The sequence below is a fragment of the Typopeltis vanoorti genome, chromosome 3 (assembly GCF_054136105.1).
Source record: "Typopeltis vanoorti isolate ZY-2024b chromosome 3, IOZ_Tvanoo_1.0, whole genome shotgun sequence".
NCBI lineage: Eukaryota > Metazoa > Arthropoda > Arachnida > Uropygi > Thelyphonidae > Typopeltis > Typopeltis vanoorti.
In genome coordinates, this window is record NC_143551.1 from 99,397,129 (window position 1) to 99,417,147 (window position 20,019).

The following is a 20,019-nucleotide window of genomic DNA, read 5'->3' on the forward strand; positions in this document are numbered from 1 at the left end:
TATTAATAGTATGCTATTCATATGATTTCATTCAAGTCGTGTTTATTAATATTTATTTGTTCATTTATTATTTTGAGATGAAGTGCAGTTGTGAAAGCTGTGTATTAAATATCGCTTGTATATTATGAAATTAATATTACTAAAACAGAGATAAAAATTGTAAAATATGCAATCTTATTATGTTATTAGTAAAATGTAATGTATCCAAGTAATTCTTCAAAATAAGACTTGATTGGTTGTTGTGAGAAATTATGTTATTTTTAGCCAGCGCGTGTCTTAACGTGAGTTACTGTATAGTATGCAAGAAGCCAGTTCAGATTTTGGCAGGAAAGGAGAGTAGGATATCATGAGTAGAGATGAAAGAGAAGTGACACAGTAGAAAGCGGGGAGAGAAATAACCTGGGGTTGAACGGAGTAGGAAGGACTGGGAATTGCTCTGTATTTTGACTTATCTTTTTTCGAGCTCTTATTCTTTTATGAATTCCTGTCGCCTCGCAGAAGGATAGCGTTGGACAAAAGGATATTTAAGAATGAGTAAGAAATATTGAAAGTTAGGCAGTTACGAGCAAGAAGATAAATTCTCCCGAGTTAACTAATCAGTTACTGAAACCCAGGATTCTCTAATATTTGTGTGCTCTCAAAGTGAATGTATTTCAGAACCAAGGAGTGTTTCTAGGATTCTCGATAATGAGGAAACTATACTGTTTATACCAGTAAGGATATCTTTTCTATGCCTCGTGTGAAGTAGCGAAGCTTGTTTCTGGAGAACTTGGTATAGTTCATATTGCTGAAATTAACAGTAAAGAATGAATGTGTGATATAGTGAAACATTTCCTTGTAAACGTGATATATGAAGTATCTCTGGATTAATAGTTCACATTTGAATGTGTAATATAGTGAAGCCTGTTACTTGAAAACGCAATGTAAAATTGAGACTGAACTTTCTGAAAACTATTGTGCTAGATTGATAAACATTAAAGTTGCTGAAAGAATGTCTGATGACTTGTGCTTTGTGATTGTTCTGAATAGTTAAACCGAATCAATATTTAAAGTGTATTGAACGTAGCTTTGTTTAGAGTGAAATTGTGTTTGGAATCTTGATAATAAGAAGAGTGGAATATGTATGCATAAATTCTAATTGTAATTGAATTTACTCAGCTGAGTAAATTGCTAATGTCTTAATTGTATTATCTTTACTAGAAATCCTTGTTTTAATGTAAATTTATGTGTTAAAGCACTAAATATTTTTATTTGAGTTGAATCTTGTGTTTGCCTGATTTCTTTCATTGCACCGCTCATTTAAATAGTTTGAATCTTAGCGGGAACCCTATATATAATAAAGAGAATTTCGGCCTGAATTAAGTTGATAACTATATGGTGCTAACTGATGGTTGATTTTACAACGTTGCTTATGCAAATTAGAACATAGAGTGGTGCAGTTAAAAATAAATTTTCTCTGTGTTTGAATGTGAAGTTAGTCAGCAGCTGGAATATACAACGGAGTAGAAAGTACGACACAACAAAATGGCGCAGCGGTCAACAGGATGTTGATTCACTAGTATTAATTAAGAGATTAATTTTTTTTTATATATATATATAGCTTAAGAGGAACTAATTCCTAAAACTTTAGTAGTAAAGTTTAGTGAATCATGGTGAGTTGGTTGCGGAACAAATCAGGCAAAGAATAATATTTTGAATAGTTTTAAATATGAAGTTGTGAGAATTAGAGTAGTAACTGATAATCCAATATGGCTCTTGCAGCTAGCATGGGAATGGAGAACAGCGAGTTCTTCCGAACTGTAAACCCCCAACAGGTATTTCCTCAATTTTCAGGAGAGGAATCAGACGATGTGCTATCTTTTTTTTCTTTTGTGGAAAAACTTAGAGAGGTAGCAAATTGGACTGATTTTCAATTATTAATATTGCTACGAAGTAAATTAATTGGTAAGGCAAAGATGTTTCTGTATTCATCTCCCATACTTAAGGAAACATTAGAGTACCAAAAATTTAAAGATGCCTTGATATCACAATTTTCTAAACTGAGAAGTATTAGTCCAAACTTGTGGAAACTACAGAGGATCACACAGAAAGATAAGGAAAGTGTTACTGACCTTTAGAATCGTATGTTAACACTCTCCAATAGTTTAAATGTGTCCAGTGTAGATAAACCTCATTTAGATTGGGCTGCATTTCAATAATTTTACCAAGGCATTAGACCAGAATTAAGAGAGACAGCCTACAAGAAGCGAATTACCACATTGGAGGAATGTCTTAAAGCTGTGAAGGAAAGAGAACAAATGATACGAGACTTTAGTCCCTCATCCAATGTAGGCCATGTGAATATCATAGAAAGGGCTGATTGTTCCCTAAACTTAATCGAAACTGGAAAAGAGAACAACAAAGAAAAGGGAAGGAAGAAAAGTATTGGGGAAAATTCCATAAATGTTAACCACATATCTGAGAGTGAAGATCAATCCAACAAGAAGTTTTAAAAGAGGTAAACCGTGAGTAGACATATCGATACAAAATAAATAACGGAAAAAACTCACGTAGAAAGATTATTTAATAATATAATTTTCGCCTGTGTGTCACAGGCATCTTCAGTACATTAAGCTCAAAATTAAACACTAACTGACAATTCCAAAAAGCGCCACCTAAGTAGCTGGTGTAAGATAACTAAAAAGGTCAATGACTTTCCTAAAAAAAAAAAAAAATTAATACAATAAAAAGTTAGGAAAGATTAGCTGAGTTGTAAAGTACTATCTCCCATAAAGGGGATAGACGTAAGCCGTCGGATCTGTTTAAGTTAGGAGAATGAAGTAGAGTTTCACATGTTTCTTTATAAAGGTGTTCCATGAGTTCTTCACAAAAGTCAGTTTCTCATGGAACGCCTTTATATTCTCCTACTTCATTCTCTGCTACTTCCATCCTGCTGATGTTATTTTTCCTCGGGGCCACAGTTTCTATAGCATATGTCATAGCTGGCCTCACTACTGTCCTATAGATTTTGCCTTTCAGATTGATCGGCACCCTCTTATCGCATAACACTCCAGCCATCTCCCTCCAGTTCCTCCAACCCGTTTCCTTCTCAGCTCCTCCATCTTCTTCCACTGTTGAACCTAAGTATCTAAAGTCTCTCACCTTCCTGATGACATTTCCTTCTAGCTCCAGATCTGTCTCCTGTCTACAGTCCACTGTGCAACACATATACTCTGTCTTACTTCTACTCAGTCTCATACCTCTCTCTTCCAGAACCTTTTTCCATCTTTCCAGTTTAGTTCCTGCTTCTTCTCTTGAATCTGCACACAGCAAGATGTCATCTGCATACAATATTAAACAGAAACGGACATAATGCTGACCCTTGATACAAGGCAACTGTTACTTGAAAACTTTCTGTCTGTCCCAGACAGGTCCGAACACTTGTCTTCACATTTCTGTACATTTCCCGCACCAACATGACATATTTCTCTGGAACCTTCTTCTCCCTCACACACCTCCAAACTTCTTGCCTTGGCACTCTATGGTATGCTTTCTCCAGATCAATAAATGCCAGATGTAGCCCCCTTTGTTTCTCTCGATACTTTTCCATCATCTGCCGTAACCCAAAGATAGCATCTGTTGTTGATCTACCAGGCATGAAGCCAAATTGCTCCTTTGCAATCTCCACCTCCTTCCTCAATCTACCATCAAGAACCCTTTCTAGGATTTTCATTGTGTGGAACATCAACTTTATTCCTCTGTAATTTTTACAGTCTCGTGCATCCCCTTTACCCTTGTAGATGGGGACAAGAGTAATCTCCCTCCATTCCTTGGGTATATTTTCCTGTTGGCAAACTTTCATGAACAGGTCTCACAGTAGCTCAATTCCCTCTTCCCCCAGTGCCTTCCATGCCTCCATTGGAATTCTGTCGGGCCCACCGATTTTCCATTCCTCATCCTCTTCATGGCCTCCATCACTTCCACTCTACTGATGTTCTGCACCATCCCCTCAGAAGGCTGCCCATCTTCTCTGCGAGTCCTTGCATTTTCCTCATTTGAAAGTCCCTCAAAGTATATTTTCCATCTGTTTCTTATGTCCACATCCCTCCATAATACTCTGCCTCACATGTAAGATGTCCTTTGCTGCTTTATTTCTACATTTCGCTAGTTGGTAAATTTTTCTCTGTCCTTCCTTTGTTTCTAATTGATCATACAGATCTTGATATGCCATGGCCTTTGCCTGTGCCACAACTCTCTTGGCTTCTTTCTTTCTCTCTCTCTGTACACCTCTGTCCTCTTCCACTCTTGACTCATCCCACTTCTGCTTTGCCTTCCTCTTAGCTGTCACTGCCACCTGTACATTATTATTCCAACACCAACCCTCCTTCTGCTCTCTAATCTTTCCAGATGTCTCACCAAGCACCTCAATTACTCAGCTCAGGATTACTTTTGAATTATGTTTCCAATCTTGTACACTTTCCAGTCCATCCGAAATCCTCTCTAACACCCTCTCCCTAAAACGATTCCTCACACTCTCCTCTTTTAAGCGAAACCACTTAATTGTCTTCATCCTGTGGCATCCAGAGGTTCTTATCTTCAATCTTATTTTAAAGTCTGCGCATAGCAGTTGGTGTTGCTGTGCTACTTGATCTGTTGGAATTACTTTACAATTTGTCACAACCTTAAGATGTTTTCTTCTAGTCAAAATGTAGTCAATTTGTGAACTGTTGTTACCACTCCTAAATGTTATCAAATGTTCTTCCCTCTTGTAGAAAAACGAGTTCACAATTGCCAAATCAAACACTACTGCAAAGTCCACAACCCTCTCTCCTTCCTGGTTCATTATTCCCGCTCCGTGGCCACCATGCACCCTTTCACAGTCTCTATTCTGTCTCTATATGTGTCCGTTCAGTCTCCTCTGACACCATCTCATTTTCTTCCAGTTCCCTCATTTCTTCATCTAGCACGTTCCAGAACTCATCTTTCTCCTCTGCTGTACAACCAACTTGCAGGGCATATACACATAATACGACCACCCGCTCTTCTCCAAGACCCAATTTCATTCGCATGATCCTGTCGTTCCTTCTACCCACTTCCAGTACTTTGCCCTTCATTCTGCTACACACCACAATTCCTACACCATTTCTTCCTTCGTTATTCGCTCCAGAGTAGAACAATTTATATCCATCTCCCAGTTCCTTTGCCTTTCCCCCCTTCCACCTTGTCTCCTGCACACATAAAATGTCCAACTTCCTCTTCCAGTCATGCTTCCAACATTCAGTGTTCCCACTCGCAACATCCTCTCCACCTGCTGGGCTCGCTTCTTTAACCGCACCCCCCCTTGATGCGGTAGCCCTCGTCCACTTCTCACAGCTGTAGGGCGATATGGCTGCGTGTCGCTTAAGGGGTACGCCCTAGCCCTTATATCATTTTCTCTTTGACTCATATCATAGTTTGAGGCTGGCATTGAAGTTTTGCGACTGGATGCCCTTCCTGACATCAACCCTCGCCATTTATCTGGGCCTGGGACCGGCACCTAAGCTAGCTTGCCTCCTTCGGTGGCTGCATAAGACAAAATGACTTAGCAAGATAGGAAAGACTCACCCCTAGCCCCTCGAATACTCTAATAGCATCAGGGGGAAGGAGCAAGGAGAGGAGAAAGAAGCAAAGAAAGAAGAGGATAGCCTAAGAATATTGATCAGTGGCTGCTCTATTTCTTACATGGTTAGAAGAAAGTGGAAGAATGGTAGCAGCCAATTGAGAGGAGCAATGCCCAGAAGATAACATTTGTGTATTTATTACACAAATGTTATCTCAAATTGAACAACTTCTATATTTTCTGTTCTAAACATACTTCTCTTCCTCTCAACTTCTAACACTTTATTAGTCTCAGATCTGACCAGCCTTGGAGTATTCTTCCCAGATTGGGATGGAGCACCCAAGATTTCTCTATGATTTCTTGATGATATTTGGAAGAGGAAAATCCGCTTAATAGATGAGCCTCCCCTCACAGAACCCATTCAGTTACTTTCCCATAGGTGCTTTGTTTCTGTGTTGTGCCTTTTCTGTAGGTACTTTCATGGGCATTGCTCCTCTCAGTTGGCTGCTACCAGTCTTCCACTTTCTTCTAACCATGTAAGAAATAGAGCAGCCACTGATCAATATTCTTAGGCTATCCAAATCCAAACATACAGAACAAACTTCTCATCAACTTCCTTCATTCCATCTACCTCTATTCTTTGGAGCAATCTCCCCATACTGTTTTCTCCCACTGAGTACAACATCCCATTCTTTAAGAAGCATATCAATAGGCTACATATTTCTCCTTAATCATTTGCCCACACGTGTAGGTACTGTAGTGTAATAGGTCCTGTGACCTTTCATGTGTGGGATCATCAAAAAAAAAAAAATCTAGAGAAGAAATCTGAGATATTAGGAAAAGAAAAATGATTACTTTGAATTACATTTATTTATGCTCTTTGCACAGTGCTCTCAAATTACATTAAATTCCTCCTCTGTTCAGATCTGAGAAATTGAATAAAGTTTTCTTCTTACAGTGTGATTGGTGCCACATTGCAGTATGTTTAGAACTGATATATTTGCAGTTAATGCTAAGATCTAATAAAATTAACTTTTTTTTTTTTTTTGTAGATTATGCACATGGAATACGATTAAGTCAGAGAGTGGATGATAAGGTTCTTATTACATTTAATGCTCGTAATGAACATGATCGTTCAAAGTTTGTGGAAGACCTAAAAGAATCAATATTAGAGGTAAGAAATGTGTTAATCTGATATAAAACTCAAATAAATCCCATTCAGTATATTAAACTTTTTCGTATATTAGATTAACTTCAAGATAACCTGATGTTCTATGTGATAATGTAAAATTTCACTTAATAGAAACAAAAAACAAAAATTATTATAAAGAAATAAAATTTATTTCTTTATAATAATTATAAAATGCAATAACATGGAGATTATGAAGTAACACTGAAATCTTGAAAAGCTGTGTTAAACCAAAACATATCTGATATTATATCATTTAATTGCAGTATTACTCGGAACTAAAATTTTTTTGGGAAACTACTGACTTTTGAGGAACTAAAATTACATCATCTTAACTTGTGACATTTTTAGGTGGTTATTTTTCTTTAATATTGTTACTATTAACAAACTTATGATGGTATTTATAATACCTAAATTTATAGTTTTAAAATATATTATTTTACAATATCCATGTGAAAAAAAATTCTGTAAAGCAAACATAAGATTGTCTGTTTTAATTTTCAAAACAAAAGTTTCAAGATTGACTCTGTGTATTTGTGCTTTACATTACTTACAACTCAACATATGCACTGCCTCATTATGCACTTGCCTTGTACATCATAGCACACTGCAGCAAACAAACAAACCCATGCTGACCATCATAAAGAATACTGCTATTATCAAGCCATTTCTGAATCTTATTCCTCACCAATTTCTCTAACACCTTAAGAACTACTCCAGACACAGATTCATGAAAGAAAGGAGACCCACTTTTCATTCTTTTGGGATGAAAGAATGAAACTCACTCTGTTGCAAGAGTTGTCAAACAGGTGTGCCAAAGGTGCTGTTAATTCCCTAAAACATTCCTTCAAGACACAGTGATATACTGTCAAGCCCTACTGCCTTATGAACATCAGGTCAATTAATTCCTCGTATATCTCCTGCACATTCATCATTAGTCCCTCCTCCACCATATCCTCTACACTCCAGCATCTCATGTTGTTGCCTTCACAAGGACTAAATTCACTGATAAATTGCTCATTGAATACTTCAACTATATCCTCTTCTTTGTTTACCATCTTCCAGTATCATCATCAACTAACATCGTTCTCTCATAGTCATTTTTTTCTTCTACTTGCACACACACATAGAAGAAACTCACTAGAATTTTTCTTAACTTGATCAGATTTATAGGTCCCAGTTGTCTCTCAACCTTTTCATAATCACTAGCCTTGTAGTTCCACACATATTCCTTCTTCACTGAAGTTCTCATATGACCAGCCACGACCCAGGTGATCACTTCATAGTCACCCTCACAAACTGATGTAAGATTATTAGACACTCCATTCACAATCATATCCTCTGATGATATAACCAGATCTAAGACTTTTAACCATCAAATTCCCTCTGTTTATGTAATGCCTGAGATTGTTGCCCCCTTAAGAACTCAAGAAAGTCATTTTTTATTGTCCCTTAAGAACTCAAGAAAGTCATTTCAATCATTCTCCTTGTTGCCTGACATTCCAGTCTCTTCAATATCCCTTCATTCCAATCAATATTGCCATAATTGAAATCACCCATAATGATCACCCTTTCTTTCTGACCTAACCAAGTTTCCTATACATTTCTTTCTCTGTTCCCTCCATATTTCCTGGCAACACCCAACCAAATATCTCATTCTGTCAACCTCCATCTCACACCATACTGTTTCAAAACTACTATCACATTTTCTGCCTTGTATCTCAGCCTTGTGTACACATCCTCGCTATGATCAGCAGCACTGCTCCCCCCCCCCCCCCCGCTTTCCCTTCCCATCTGCACAAAAAAAAACATCATATCCTTCTATTTCTATTCCCATCAAAATATCATTCTCATCCAGCCATGTTTCACTTATTCCAATTAGTTTCCAATAAACAAACTCAATCAATGCAACAATTTCATCTCCATTATTTCTGAAACGCATAGCATTTGTAAATAAGCATAATGATTCATTTCTCACTATAACCAGTCCTGCCTATGCCCTCCCCCATCTGTGAGGGGGGGAGCATAGGTAGGACTGGTTATCCCCACACTTGCTCCTGTCAGCTCACCAGTACCCTTTTTCCCATATTTTCCCTAGACTCAACTACCACCCCATTCTATTCCTATGCTGACCATCCCCATACATTCCTTCATTACTGCTTTCAGAATGTCTCCCTTGCATTCCTGTTCTTACATCTTTATCTCCATTCACAATGACATCAGTCTCACCTTATCCACTCTCCTGCTCATTTACATCATCTCTGACTTTTGCTAATACCTTGTTTATATCGTTCATTACACTTCCTCCTAGTAGCAACCTTTCCAGATGACCCACTCCAAAACCATTCAGATTCTGTCCATCACTCTTATACAGTTTCATTCATTCCTCAAACATCCCACACATTCATAAACTGCACTCCTTTCTCTTCACACATTTCCATTAACATTCCATTCAAGATCTTTGCTCTTCACTGCAACTCATCATTATCATATCTAAGCCAAACGCAAAATACTCTACCTACCACACTATTTGTCTTTCACTCTCCTCAATAATCTTCTGATATCTATCCTTACATTCTCCCTATGCCCAACCACAACCATTAACTCCCTCACATGCTTACTTCTCATATCCAGTGTCTCGCTCATAATGATTACCCTTTCTTTCTCACTAAACCAAGTTTCCTATATATTTCTTTGTCTGACCTCCACATTCCCTGGCAATGCCCCTTTACTGTAGAATCTCTGTATAATGCTGCTACTTTTTCACCACTATCTTTCATTTTATTCTGTTACACTCTTCCATTCATATCAATCATATGTTTACTTTCATTTTGTATATGCCTCATCCCATTTCTCACCTTAGTCATTTCATTCTGTAATTTTACATTCCGGAAAATGTTTCCACTATTGCTGTGTCAGTCAGGCTCACTTCCATTTACGAATTTACATTCGCTTTTCCTTTTTCAATAATTTCAATGTACACTATCACATTCTTCTCACTCATATTCTCGTGCTCACTCTTCTGGCTATCATTTTCAGTCTTACATCCATCACTGCCTTTGCTTTTTGTCTTGTATTCTTCACTTCCCTTTCACTGCTTTCATTCAAATTACTGAAGTTTATTAATGCATCATACTTTCTACAGACCCCCCCCCCCCACCTTCATCTCTTGTTTAATCTTGCAACAAAGGCATCGATTTTTTATTAAATGTGTCTGGTTGTTCTGGTTCTCGCTGCTTCTGACTATCATTTCAGTCTTACATCCATCACTGCTTTTCACTTTTTGTCTTGTATTCTTCACTACTTTCCTTCAAATCACTGAAGTCCATTAATATATCACACTTTCTGCAGACCTCACACTCTCTACTTCTTTTTAATCTTGCCACAAAGGCATCTGCTTGTTCATCCATGCATACATATTGCACTTCACAATGAATCATCTTAGTAAACTCCATACCACTCAACACACTCAATTTTCATGCCATGTGTCTGGTTATTCTAGTTCTTGCCATTTTTGCTATTGCCATTTTTTACTGCCTTTGTTAATTGTTATAAATAAAATTTGCTACAAAACCTGCTAACAATCTCAATAATTAATATACATTCAATCTCAGTGTCACTGATTAAATAAATTTGCAGTGAAATGCACATAATTTAAAATATTCCAAAAAATGAAACTTATCTTTGCTCCAGTGATTCTGCCAACGATTGTTGTTCTGGCAAGAATAAAGTTCATATATTTGAGTCCATGTTTCATCTCTGAAAGCTGTTTAAGTTTTTATACAACTTTTGTATGTATAATTTCTTTTCGGTAAGATATTCATATTTTATCTCCTTGTAAGAAATACAAACTAGTCTGTAGGCTGATGCCTCCATTCTACCACCACCCTTATTCGATGGCACTATCTTACTCTCCTTTCACTCCTTATGAACTTGACCTATTGCAGGCTCCTCATTAAATAGGTGGGTCAATTCCTTAGCACATTCACTTAAAACATGTGGAAAAATCCCATCTAGTCCCACTGCTGTATTGACATCACATCTATTATGCTCAATATTCAGAACAATACATCTTCCATTCTCTTCTAATCCTTCAACCTCTATCTATCATAGGAAGAAAACCTGCTTTATCAAGATAAAATATTCTGATAAAGTGATTACTGAACAGCTCTGTATTATTTACAGAGCTTGACAAACACACTTGCTCACACGCCCATGGTGAGTTCGATTTTGCCAGCTGGCAAGTAGTTGCAGACCAGACAAAATATAATATTTTTTATTTAATAAAAATAACTTTCTAAACAAAATATTTTTAATTTTAAGAAACCAGACGAATATACATAATATAAAGGATCATTCTAGTAACAAAAACTAACATAAATTATATTTTGAAATAAAACCAATGTTGTTTTGTTCTTATTTGTTTATTGACTTCTTCTCCTTGGAATGGTTCTCACACAAAGGAAATGTTCTCCAAACAGTGATATAGCACCACCAATCACTTTATGGAATTCCTATTGACTGGAACATATTAAAAAATGTGGAGGGTTTTTGGGCAAAGTACGTTTTTTAATTGGCGAGTAGACTTTTGCATAATTTGTCAAACTCAGGTCATCTATATTGGTCATCTGGCAATCATCCCCATCTATATTGGTCATCTGGCAATCATCCCCATCTAGGAAGGTCATTTGTCCACATTCATTTCTTTTCCATATGACCACACAGCAAAAGAATGCCTCGGGGTTCTCCTTGGATCATAGTGCTAGTCTCTCTTACCAGGCATCCTAGAGGTGTGGAGGGGCGAGATGGGGTGTTGCTGAATGTAAGCTCCCCAGGTTCTTAACTTTCTTGATACACTGCTGTTCAAAAGCTAAGAATGAACTACATTTTTACCTATATATATAAAAAAAATATTTCATGACTACTGCCAAATGTGGACATAAATTTATTGCCTGCATACTAATAAACTATATTACACACACACAAAAAAAAAGTTTTTATAAATTTCATACAAATTAAATTCAAATACATTTTTGGCAAAAGTTACAAATTTCCTAAAGATGTAGTTAAGGAATTAATGTACAGCACTTACAGAAACCTATGCAGAGACATTTCAGTATGGAATATGTTTACCCTGAACTGTGATGCAGGTCTCACAATGTTGTACTATGCTTAGCACCAAGTGATTCAGGAGTTCTTGAGGCAAACTTGAAAACAAATAAGGATAAGGCCTTGTTTGTTTCCTGGAGGAGAATTTCAATGCATCTCCTTATTGCATCCCAAACATATTCTATATGGTCATCCATAAAAATGAATTCTTTGCCTAAACCCCACGGAACAATGGATCATGATATTGAAGAACTTCATTGCAATATCATTCACCGTATTCCCTTTTTCTAGCACTTGTAGCTCCGTGAATCCTTTCAGCATAATGTCTCCCCACACCGTGACCCTAGCACTGTTGTATCTACCCCTTTCAAGAACATTCTCATGATGGTAAGCAATACCACTTTCATGCTAGATCAAGTGTCATCTAGAATCAGAGGAAAGACTAAAATGACTCTCTCATCTTTAAAGAGTAAATTAGCCCATTGGTGTATCTATTCCTTATATATATACACACACACACACATATATATATATATATATATATATATATATATATATATATACACAATGTTATGTGAGATTCCAAATTCTTTGACAATATTAGTCATTCTGCAGCCTTCTTCTTTATTAGGCATAACTGAACAGTTCAATAGTAGTTGGATACAAAATATGGTAAAAGAGGTGCATGTCTGCCATCTCAGCGTTCATAAAATGATGCATGTTCTTCGTACGACGTCGAAGGCTTGAATGAGGAAGCCCCAATTGCTCACCTGGAGCACTGGCAAATGCCACCTATCACTTTCAGGTGGTGTTTCTGGGCATGCTTTCCCATGTGAATATGGTTGATTTTGTTGTTCTCTATCTCCCCTCAAAGTTGTCCGTGGAATTTTGAACCACCTTGTATATATATACCTACCCTATATATATATAAAATAAGCCTTTTTATGTCATGTTTTTTGAAACATTTTGAAACTCAGGGGCTACCCTGAGTGTCGAGTCTTCAAAATTTGAGTCATCAGAATTCAAGAGAACCGGCCTACCAGCCCGGAACTTGGGGGAGTTGGGTGGCATAGGCACCAGGGAGGCGCACTCCCCCTCCTTTCGAGTCATCAGAATTTAAGGAGAACCGGTTTGCCAGTCCGGAACACGGGGGGAAACCCCCCCATGTTCCGGACTTGTTACATACATCTTGCCACAGTTGTTGTTACATACATCTTGCCATACTTGTTACATACATCTTGCCACAGTTGGGCACCATAGGTGCCAGGGGGGCACAGCCCCTAGTATATATATATATATATAAAGTCAAACCATATGCCATGTGTATATATGTGTGTGTGTATATATATATATATATGGCACTGCCATATCTACCTTTTCAAGAACATTCTTGCAATGGTAAGCTTTTTTGGGTACTACTTTCATGCTAGATCAAGTGTCATTTAGAAAAAACGACTCATCTATAAATAGCCCATTGGTGTCTTGTCCAATTTTTATGGATACAATGACACTGAAAACATGCTTTACAATGAGCTGTGAATAAAAGGACGCAGACTACAGGCCCTCAGGCCTATAGGCATACTTGTTACATACATCTTGCCACAGTTGAGATACCTGTGCTTCAATGGAGCCGACTTGCAAGCGTACCTGTCATGATGTGCTGATTACATTTTGTTGTTATAACCAAAAATCTGTCTTCGTGCTCTGTGGTAGAGTGAGGACAACCTCTTAGCAAATGTCTGGAACTTGTTCCATTGGTTTGAAATGCTGCCCAGAGCCTGGATACAATGTTATGTGAGATTCCAAATTCTTTGACAATATTAGTCATTCTGCAGCCTTCAAGCTTTCCAATAATTCTTCCCCGCATGAAATCATCTACTAGATCAAGGATTCTCAACCTATGGTATGCGTACCACTGGTGGTATGTGAGCCACTGCCGAGTGGTACGAAAACAGATTTGCTTACTGGTACATCTAATATCTTGAATTAAATACAGTGGTACGTCACTGGTAAAGGTTGAGAACCCCTGATCTAGATGATGTCTTTGAGACATTACAAGACATCCAAGTTTGTATTCCTTCACAAAAAAAGAGCTGACTTCAAATACAATTCACTTGGCACTGCCTTTTGCCCTTTATCCTGTTGAGTACTACCACATGACCCCTTTGTACACGATTCTAAAATATAAATATCTACCTGCTTTTTACTTGATATTGTCAGTTATACATATTGCCACAAGCTGATTTGTCTGAATTTAAGGTTGTAATCTTCAGAAATAGTGTTTGTTCTTAGGTTTTGGACACCAGTGTGTGTATAATCAACACAAGGAATGAGGGAGGTTGTAGGATGAAAGGGGTATTGTAGGTTTATGTACATTAATACATAATGCCAGCCTGGTTGGCATATCTGCTCTCCAGCCAAAAGGCTGTGGGTTCGAATCCTGCTGTGGGCATGGATGTTTGCGATTGTCTGTGAAAATATTAGTTGTGGGGGAGGGGGACTGGCATTGGTGTAGTTGCCCTCCCTTGATGAGTCTTGAACTCCCTGGAGGTGTCACATAATAATAGTAAATAGTAATAATAATACTAGAAGTATTCAGAATAAGGGAAAGGATTTTGGTACTGGTTAGTTCAACTTCACTAAAATGGAGGATGATATTATAGTTATAAGCATAGCTGGTTGGCTGAGTGGTTAGCGTATCTGCTCTCCAGCCAAAAGGCTGCAGGTTCGAATTCTGCCATGGGTATAAATGTTTGTGATTGTCTGTGAAAATAGTGATCATAGTCGGCGGTAGATGGCATTGGTGTAGATGATGAAGGTAGTTGCAGTGGATGGATTGGTGGAGACTGAGTAGGTGCCCTCCCTCGACAGGTCTTTGGACTCCCTGGAGGTGTTATATAATAATAATAGAATGCAAGGGCTATACTACTTTCCGAATAGACAGAGAGAACAGAAAAAAGGAAGGAGTTTTGCTAATGATAGGTAGAAACTGAAATAAAAAAAAAAAATAGAAGTACATCAGGAGGACAGGGTTGCAACAGAAGGAGGTGGAACAATAACAGGAAGGGAAGAAAGTGCACTTTGGTATGAAGAAATTACAAGTTGTGTTCTATATTAATGGATCTGGTGGTAAGGCTTATACTGTACATTCACTATTCATAACTGCATTTTTTAAGGATATTACAACGTAAACCACTATATTAACTAAAATAAATTTAATTACTACATCGATATTTCAGCAAAGTCAAACTGCCATCATCAGTGAATAAAAAACATAGCATATGTGCATGCAGGCACTATACTAAATAATGAAGATGAAGCATGTCAACTGAGAGTAGTCCTAAATAGTGCCCTCTAGTGGGCTAAATTGAACATCCTGGCTGTTGGGCTGAAGTGCAGAGGATGAGTTTCCCAAATTTGGGACTGTTTCATGCAACCAAATTTGTTGAGGTTAGGATAGATCATAAGGCAGAAGCATTAATGGAACTGAACGACAGGCAGTTGATGAAGCCAGGGATTGGGGGGGGGAGTAATTGTGGACAGGGAGTTACAGGAGAGCATATTGCAAAGATGCCAAAACAGTACATCATATTGAGGTGGTGCACATATGGCCTCTCTAAAAATTCTTGATGCTGTTCAGAAAAAGGGCAGTTTGGTTGGCACATCTCTTAGAAACTCTCTTCTGCAGTTATTTCCATGGCCACTCTTCAGCAGAATTAACATCCATTATGCCTCCCCACTTCAGCAACAGCTGCTTAAAATCTCTTTACAGTCGAACTGCATACTCACCGAACCTGTACTCCCAGTCATCTTTCATTCCGTCCACCTGAGTTCTGTGGAACAGTTTGTCCCATGAAGCATTTCCAAAGGACTACAACAACCTCCAGCTGTTTAAGAAGAATGTCAACAGATTACTTTGCTCCTGAGCCTTTCCCACACACACACACACACACACACAGCATTTATTTTCTATAGGCCTTGCTCCCTGTCATGTGTGGAAGTAATATATATACCATATTTACTCGAATATAGCTCGCACTTTTGTCCCCAAAATTAAAATTAAAAAATCGTGGCATGAGATATGCAGGGATTTTTTGGAACTAAATTAATGTTTATAATTAAATTCTCAGTATTCATTATAATTTATAATTGCTTACATTATTTATAAAATGAATGCATTTAAATTTTAACTATGAATATTATTCATGTGATTGGCTGCTCACCTTCATCATGTGACATATTTGAATCTTTAGTCAACAATGCTTCTGTAATTAAATTAAAACAAGCAGTTTTATTATTGCTTGTTTTTTTTTTTTATAATTTCAGAATCATAAAATCTCCATGATTTAAAAAAAAAACAACAAAGGCAAGCCAATGATTGCTAGTTAAAATGCTGATTCTCTTCAACTGAATTCTTAAATATCTGAAACTGCCATAATAAGATTCACTATCCATTTCTTAAAGTTACTTTTTTTGTGTGTGAGGTATATGCGAAACTTTTTAATTTCTCTTTTCATAAAGTAAAAATAAGGGTGCGAGATATAAGTGAGGGCAAGTTATATTCGAGTAAATACTGTGTGTGTGAAATGTGGTTGTTGAACACACTGACAAGCAGGGATAGAGAGATTATTATTCCCTTTATAAGGCTTTAATAATACTACATCTGGAGTACTATACACAGATCTAGTTGCCTAATTTCCATTGGGGATGAGAAAGTGGTGGTGGTGGTGAAGAAGATCCAGCAGAAAATGGTCAAGATTGTGGCACATTTATGGAATACTCCCTATAGGAAGATTGGAGGCCTGTGGACTTCAAAAACTTCTTATACGTTCTAGCATATATTCTTATATAAGAATATATGCTAGAACGTATAAGATGTAAAGGATGAGGGGGGGGTAGGTGGTAAATTAGCTGGAGGGCAGGTAATTATTATGGAGATGACTTCAACTATGGGAATTAGGAGAAAGGGCACATGGGAGGAAGGAAATGGAATTTATGCAGTCACTAAGGGATAATTACCTGAGGTAGCATGTGATAGGATGTACTAGGGGTTTGAGAGTGCTAGATCTAGTAATTGCATCAGAGAATTTGCCCATAACTGATATGATCACATTGCCACCAACTGTTGAGAGTAATTATATGGTCTTGACCTGGGAGGTGGCTAAATGTGTGGAATTTTCAGTTAAGAGGGGTTTATGTGGAATTACAGGGCTGGTAAGTATGACAAACTTAGAAGATTGCTTGGATCAAAGCCATGGCATGTAAAACTGCAAGGGCTGGATGTTGATAATTCTTGTGAAGTGGTAAAAGAGTGTTTGAGCAAAGTAATAGCAGACTGCATACCTAGAGTCAGGAGAATAAATCAAGCAGGAATTAAATGGATGAATGCCATTTAAGCTAGAGCTAAAAAAAAAAAAAAAATTGTGGAGAGAATTCAAGGAGAAAGGGGATCAGCAGGCACATGAGCAGTACAAAGCACAGGCCAGAAGGGTAAGTGTGGTAAGAAAGGCAAAAGCTGAGTATAAAAAGAAATTAGCAGTACAGGCCAAAGATAATCCCAAAGAGTTCTTTCAGTATGTTGCAAGTAAAAAGGCGAATATTTGTGGCAGAATAGTTTTAATGAATGCCAACAGTAGGGAGGTAACTAAATCAGGAAAAATACTAAACTTATTAAGTAAACACTTTACAAGAGTATATCATCCGGGTGGAGATATTGCAGTAACAAGAGAGGTAAAGGCTTATATGAAAATTGAATTAAATGAACTGGAGGTGCGTATCATATTACAGAACCTTGATGTAAATACTGCTATGAAATTAGAGATGGTATACCAGCTGGAGTTTTCTGAGAAGATGCTAGGGATTATGCTAGAAGATGGCAGTGCATTTGACCACATTGTTTAATCTAAGTCTTGGCTCTGGGTCAGTCCCAAAGGTGGAAAGAGAGGGGGGGGGGGGAGAAATAGTTCCACTGCATAAAGGAAGCTCCAAAACTGATGTAGCAAATTACCAACTGATCAGCATATCCAGAGTTGTAGTCAATGGTATTAGAGAAATTAGTCAAGAGCAAAATACAGAAATGGGATACTATATGAGGGGCAATATGGTTTTGTGAAGGGTAAGTTATGCCCTCAGTAACTTGCTCATGCTTTATAATACAGTGACAGCTGAGTTAGATAAAGGTAATGGGTTTACAGTGATATTGCCAGACTCTACAAAGGCTTCTGACAGGATACTGCATGGAATTCTAATCAGTAAATTGCAGCACATGGGATGGACATAAAAGTTTGAAGTGGATAAGAGGGTGGTTGATGGAGAGATATCAGAGAGTAGTTTATTCAAGAGGTTCAGTAGAAAGCCTGTGACTAGCAGCATGCCACAGGGCTCTGTTCTTGGGCCACTACTATTTAATTTGTACATTAATGATATAGGAAGAGATCCTAGAGGAACTATTCCGTTGTTCTCTGATGATACAAAATTGGTAGAGCAATAGTTCATACAGATGATTTATTTAAATTAAGGGGATATTGAATCCCACGTTGTTTCAAAACCGAATAAGAAACTCAATTTAATTTAAATAATGTTACATTGCGAAGTGAAGCCTATTGGCTCTTTATATTTAAGTAATACAGATTATGTTAAAATTTTGCAGGATGATTTGGATAGACTGCCAGTCTGGGCAAAGGAGAATGAATATCAGTTTAATGTTGCAAAGTGTAAGGTTATGCATTTTGGGATGAAAAGAGTACCAGCTGTATACCACATTAGTGGAACTGTACTCCAGGAAATTGATGAGGCCAGAGATTTTGGAGTGTTAATGGGTAGGGAGTTAAAGTTTAGGGCACATAGCAAAAGTGGCTAAAGCAGCTCATCAGATTACTTGGTTACTGAAGAATACTTTGACGAACAGAGACAAGCAGATTATTATACCTCTTTATAGAGCCTTGGTAAGACTCCATCTTGACTGTTGCACAAATCTGGTCACCTTGGTTTCTTGGAGATGAAGAGGTGGAGAGGATCCAAAGGCAAGTGATTCAAGTTGGTAGCAGGTCTATGGAATGAATCTTATGAAGACAGGTTGAAGAGTTTTACAAGATTAATACAAAGGAAATTTTTCAGACCAAGTCTGGTGGTGGGAAAACTTGAGGCCATCCTTGAAAACTGGGCAAGAGTGTAGTTATCAGGAATGTCAGGACTAGATTTTTTCCTTGGAGAGTGATATAATACAGATTGTGTAAACAGTGGTTAATCTCCCACAATGAGTCTTTGATTCCATGGAGATGGAATCATAATAACAATGACTATTATAATAATATATTATTTTATTTGTTTTTTTTTTTTCGAATATCAAACCTACAACTTATGTAGACCAAACAAAAGAGGAGGTGGCATCGTGGCATTTATCAAAGAAAAATGCAATGTGACTGAAAAACAAACTCATTTCGAACATGCGGAAACACTAATTTCGAAAATCACAAATAGCCACAAACAGAGTATAAAATAATAAACATAGTATACAGACCCCCAGATAATAATCCACTCAGTTTTCTTCATGAGTTAGAAGCATGGCTAAGCGGCATCAAGCCCCGTACAACACATAGGCTCATCCTAATAGGAGACATTAATATAAATACTCTTGACCACGCTTCTTCAACCACTAACACATACCTTGATACACTAAGTCCTTGATATATACATAAACCCTACCATTAACTCCCCAACAAGAGAAGAAATACTCAATAATATATAATAATTATTATTATTATTATTATTATAGAAACCAACTAACAATTAAAATTAGGAGAAAAAGACGCTACTACTACTTCCAGAGTCTGTTGTGGGTACCATGACTGGGAATGAGTTCAAAGCAAGTATATAGATATTGGTCAAATGTTGGATAGTGTGTGGCATGATGTTTAGGTCTTCCTTCTTGATGAGTATAAGGACTCCATGGAATAGTTCATAATAATAAGTTATTATAGAGACTGACACCAAAGACTTTGTTCAGTACATGGCAGGAAAGGAGAGCACAAGGGGTCACTTCTGGAAACTGTATAAGAGCAAGGATGCTAAGACTAGGGTTTTTTTTTGCTTAGAGGGTTGTGAATTGGTGGAATGGGCTGCCAGATGTAGTTGCGATTGTTTT

At 37.5% G+C, this 20,019-nt stretch overlaps 1 protein-coding gene across 11 annotated transcripts in view; it reads left to right on the plus strand.

Moving 5' to 3' along the window:
• LOC150108412 (IQ motif and SEC7 domain-containing protein 1-like) overlaps positions 1–20,019 on the plus strand; it is a 627,659-nt gene that overhangs the window by 584,401 nt on the left and 23,239 nt on the right. For all 11 annotated transcript variants that reach the window (XM_090390759.1, XM_090390766.1, XM_090390762.1 and 8 more), the window contains one exon: positions 6,631–6,752. In XM_090390759.1, coding sequence (XP_090246885.1) covers positions 6,631–6,752 — 122 coding nt within the window. The remainder of the gene's footprint in view (positions 1–6,630; positions 6,753–20,019) is intronic.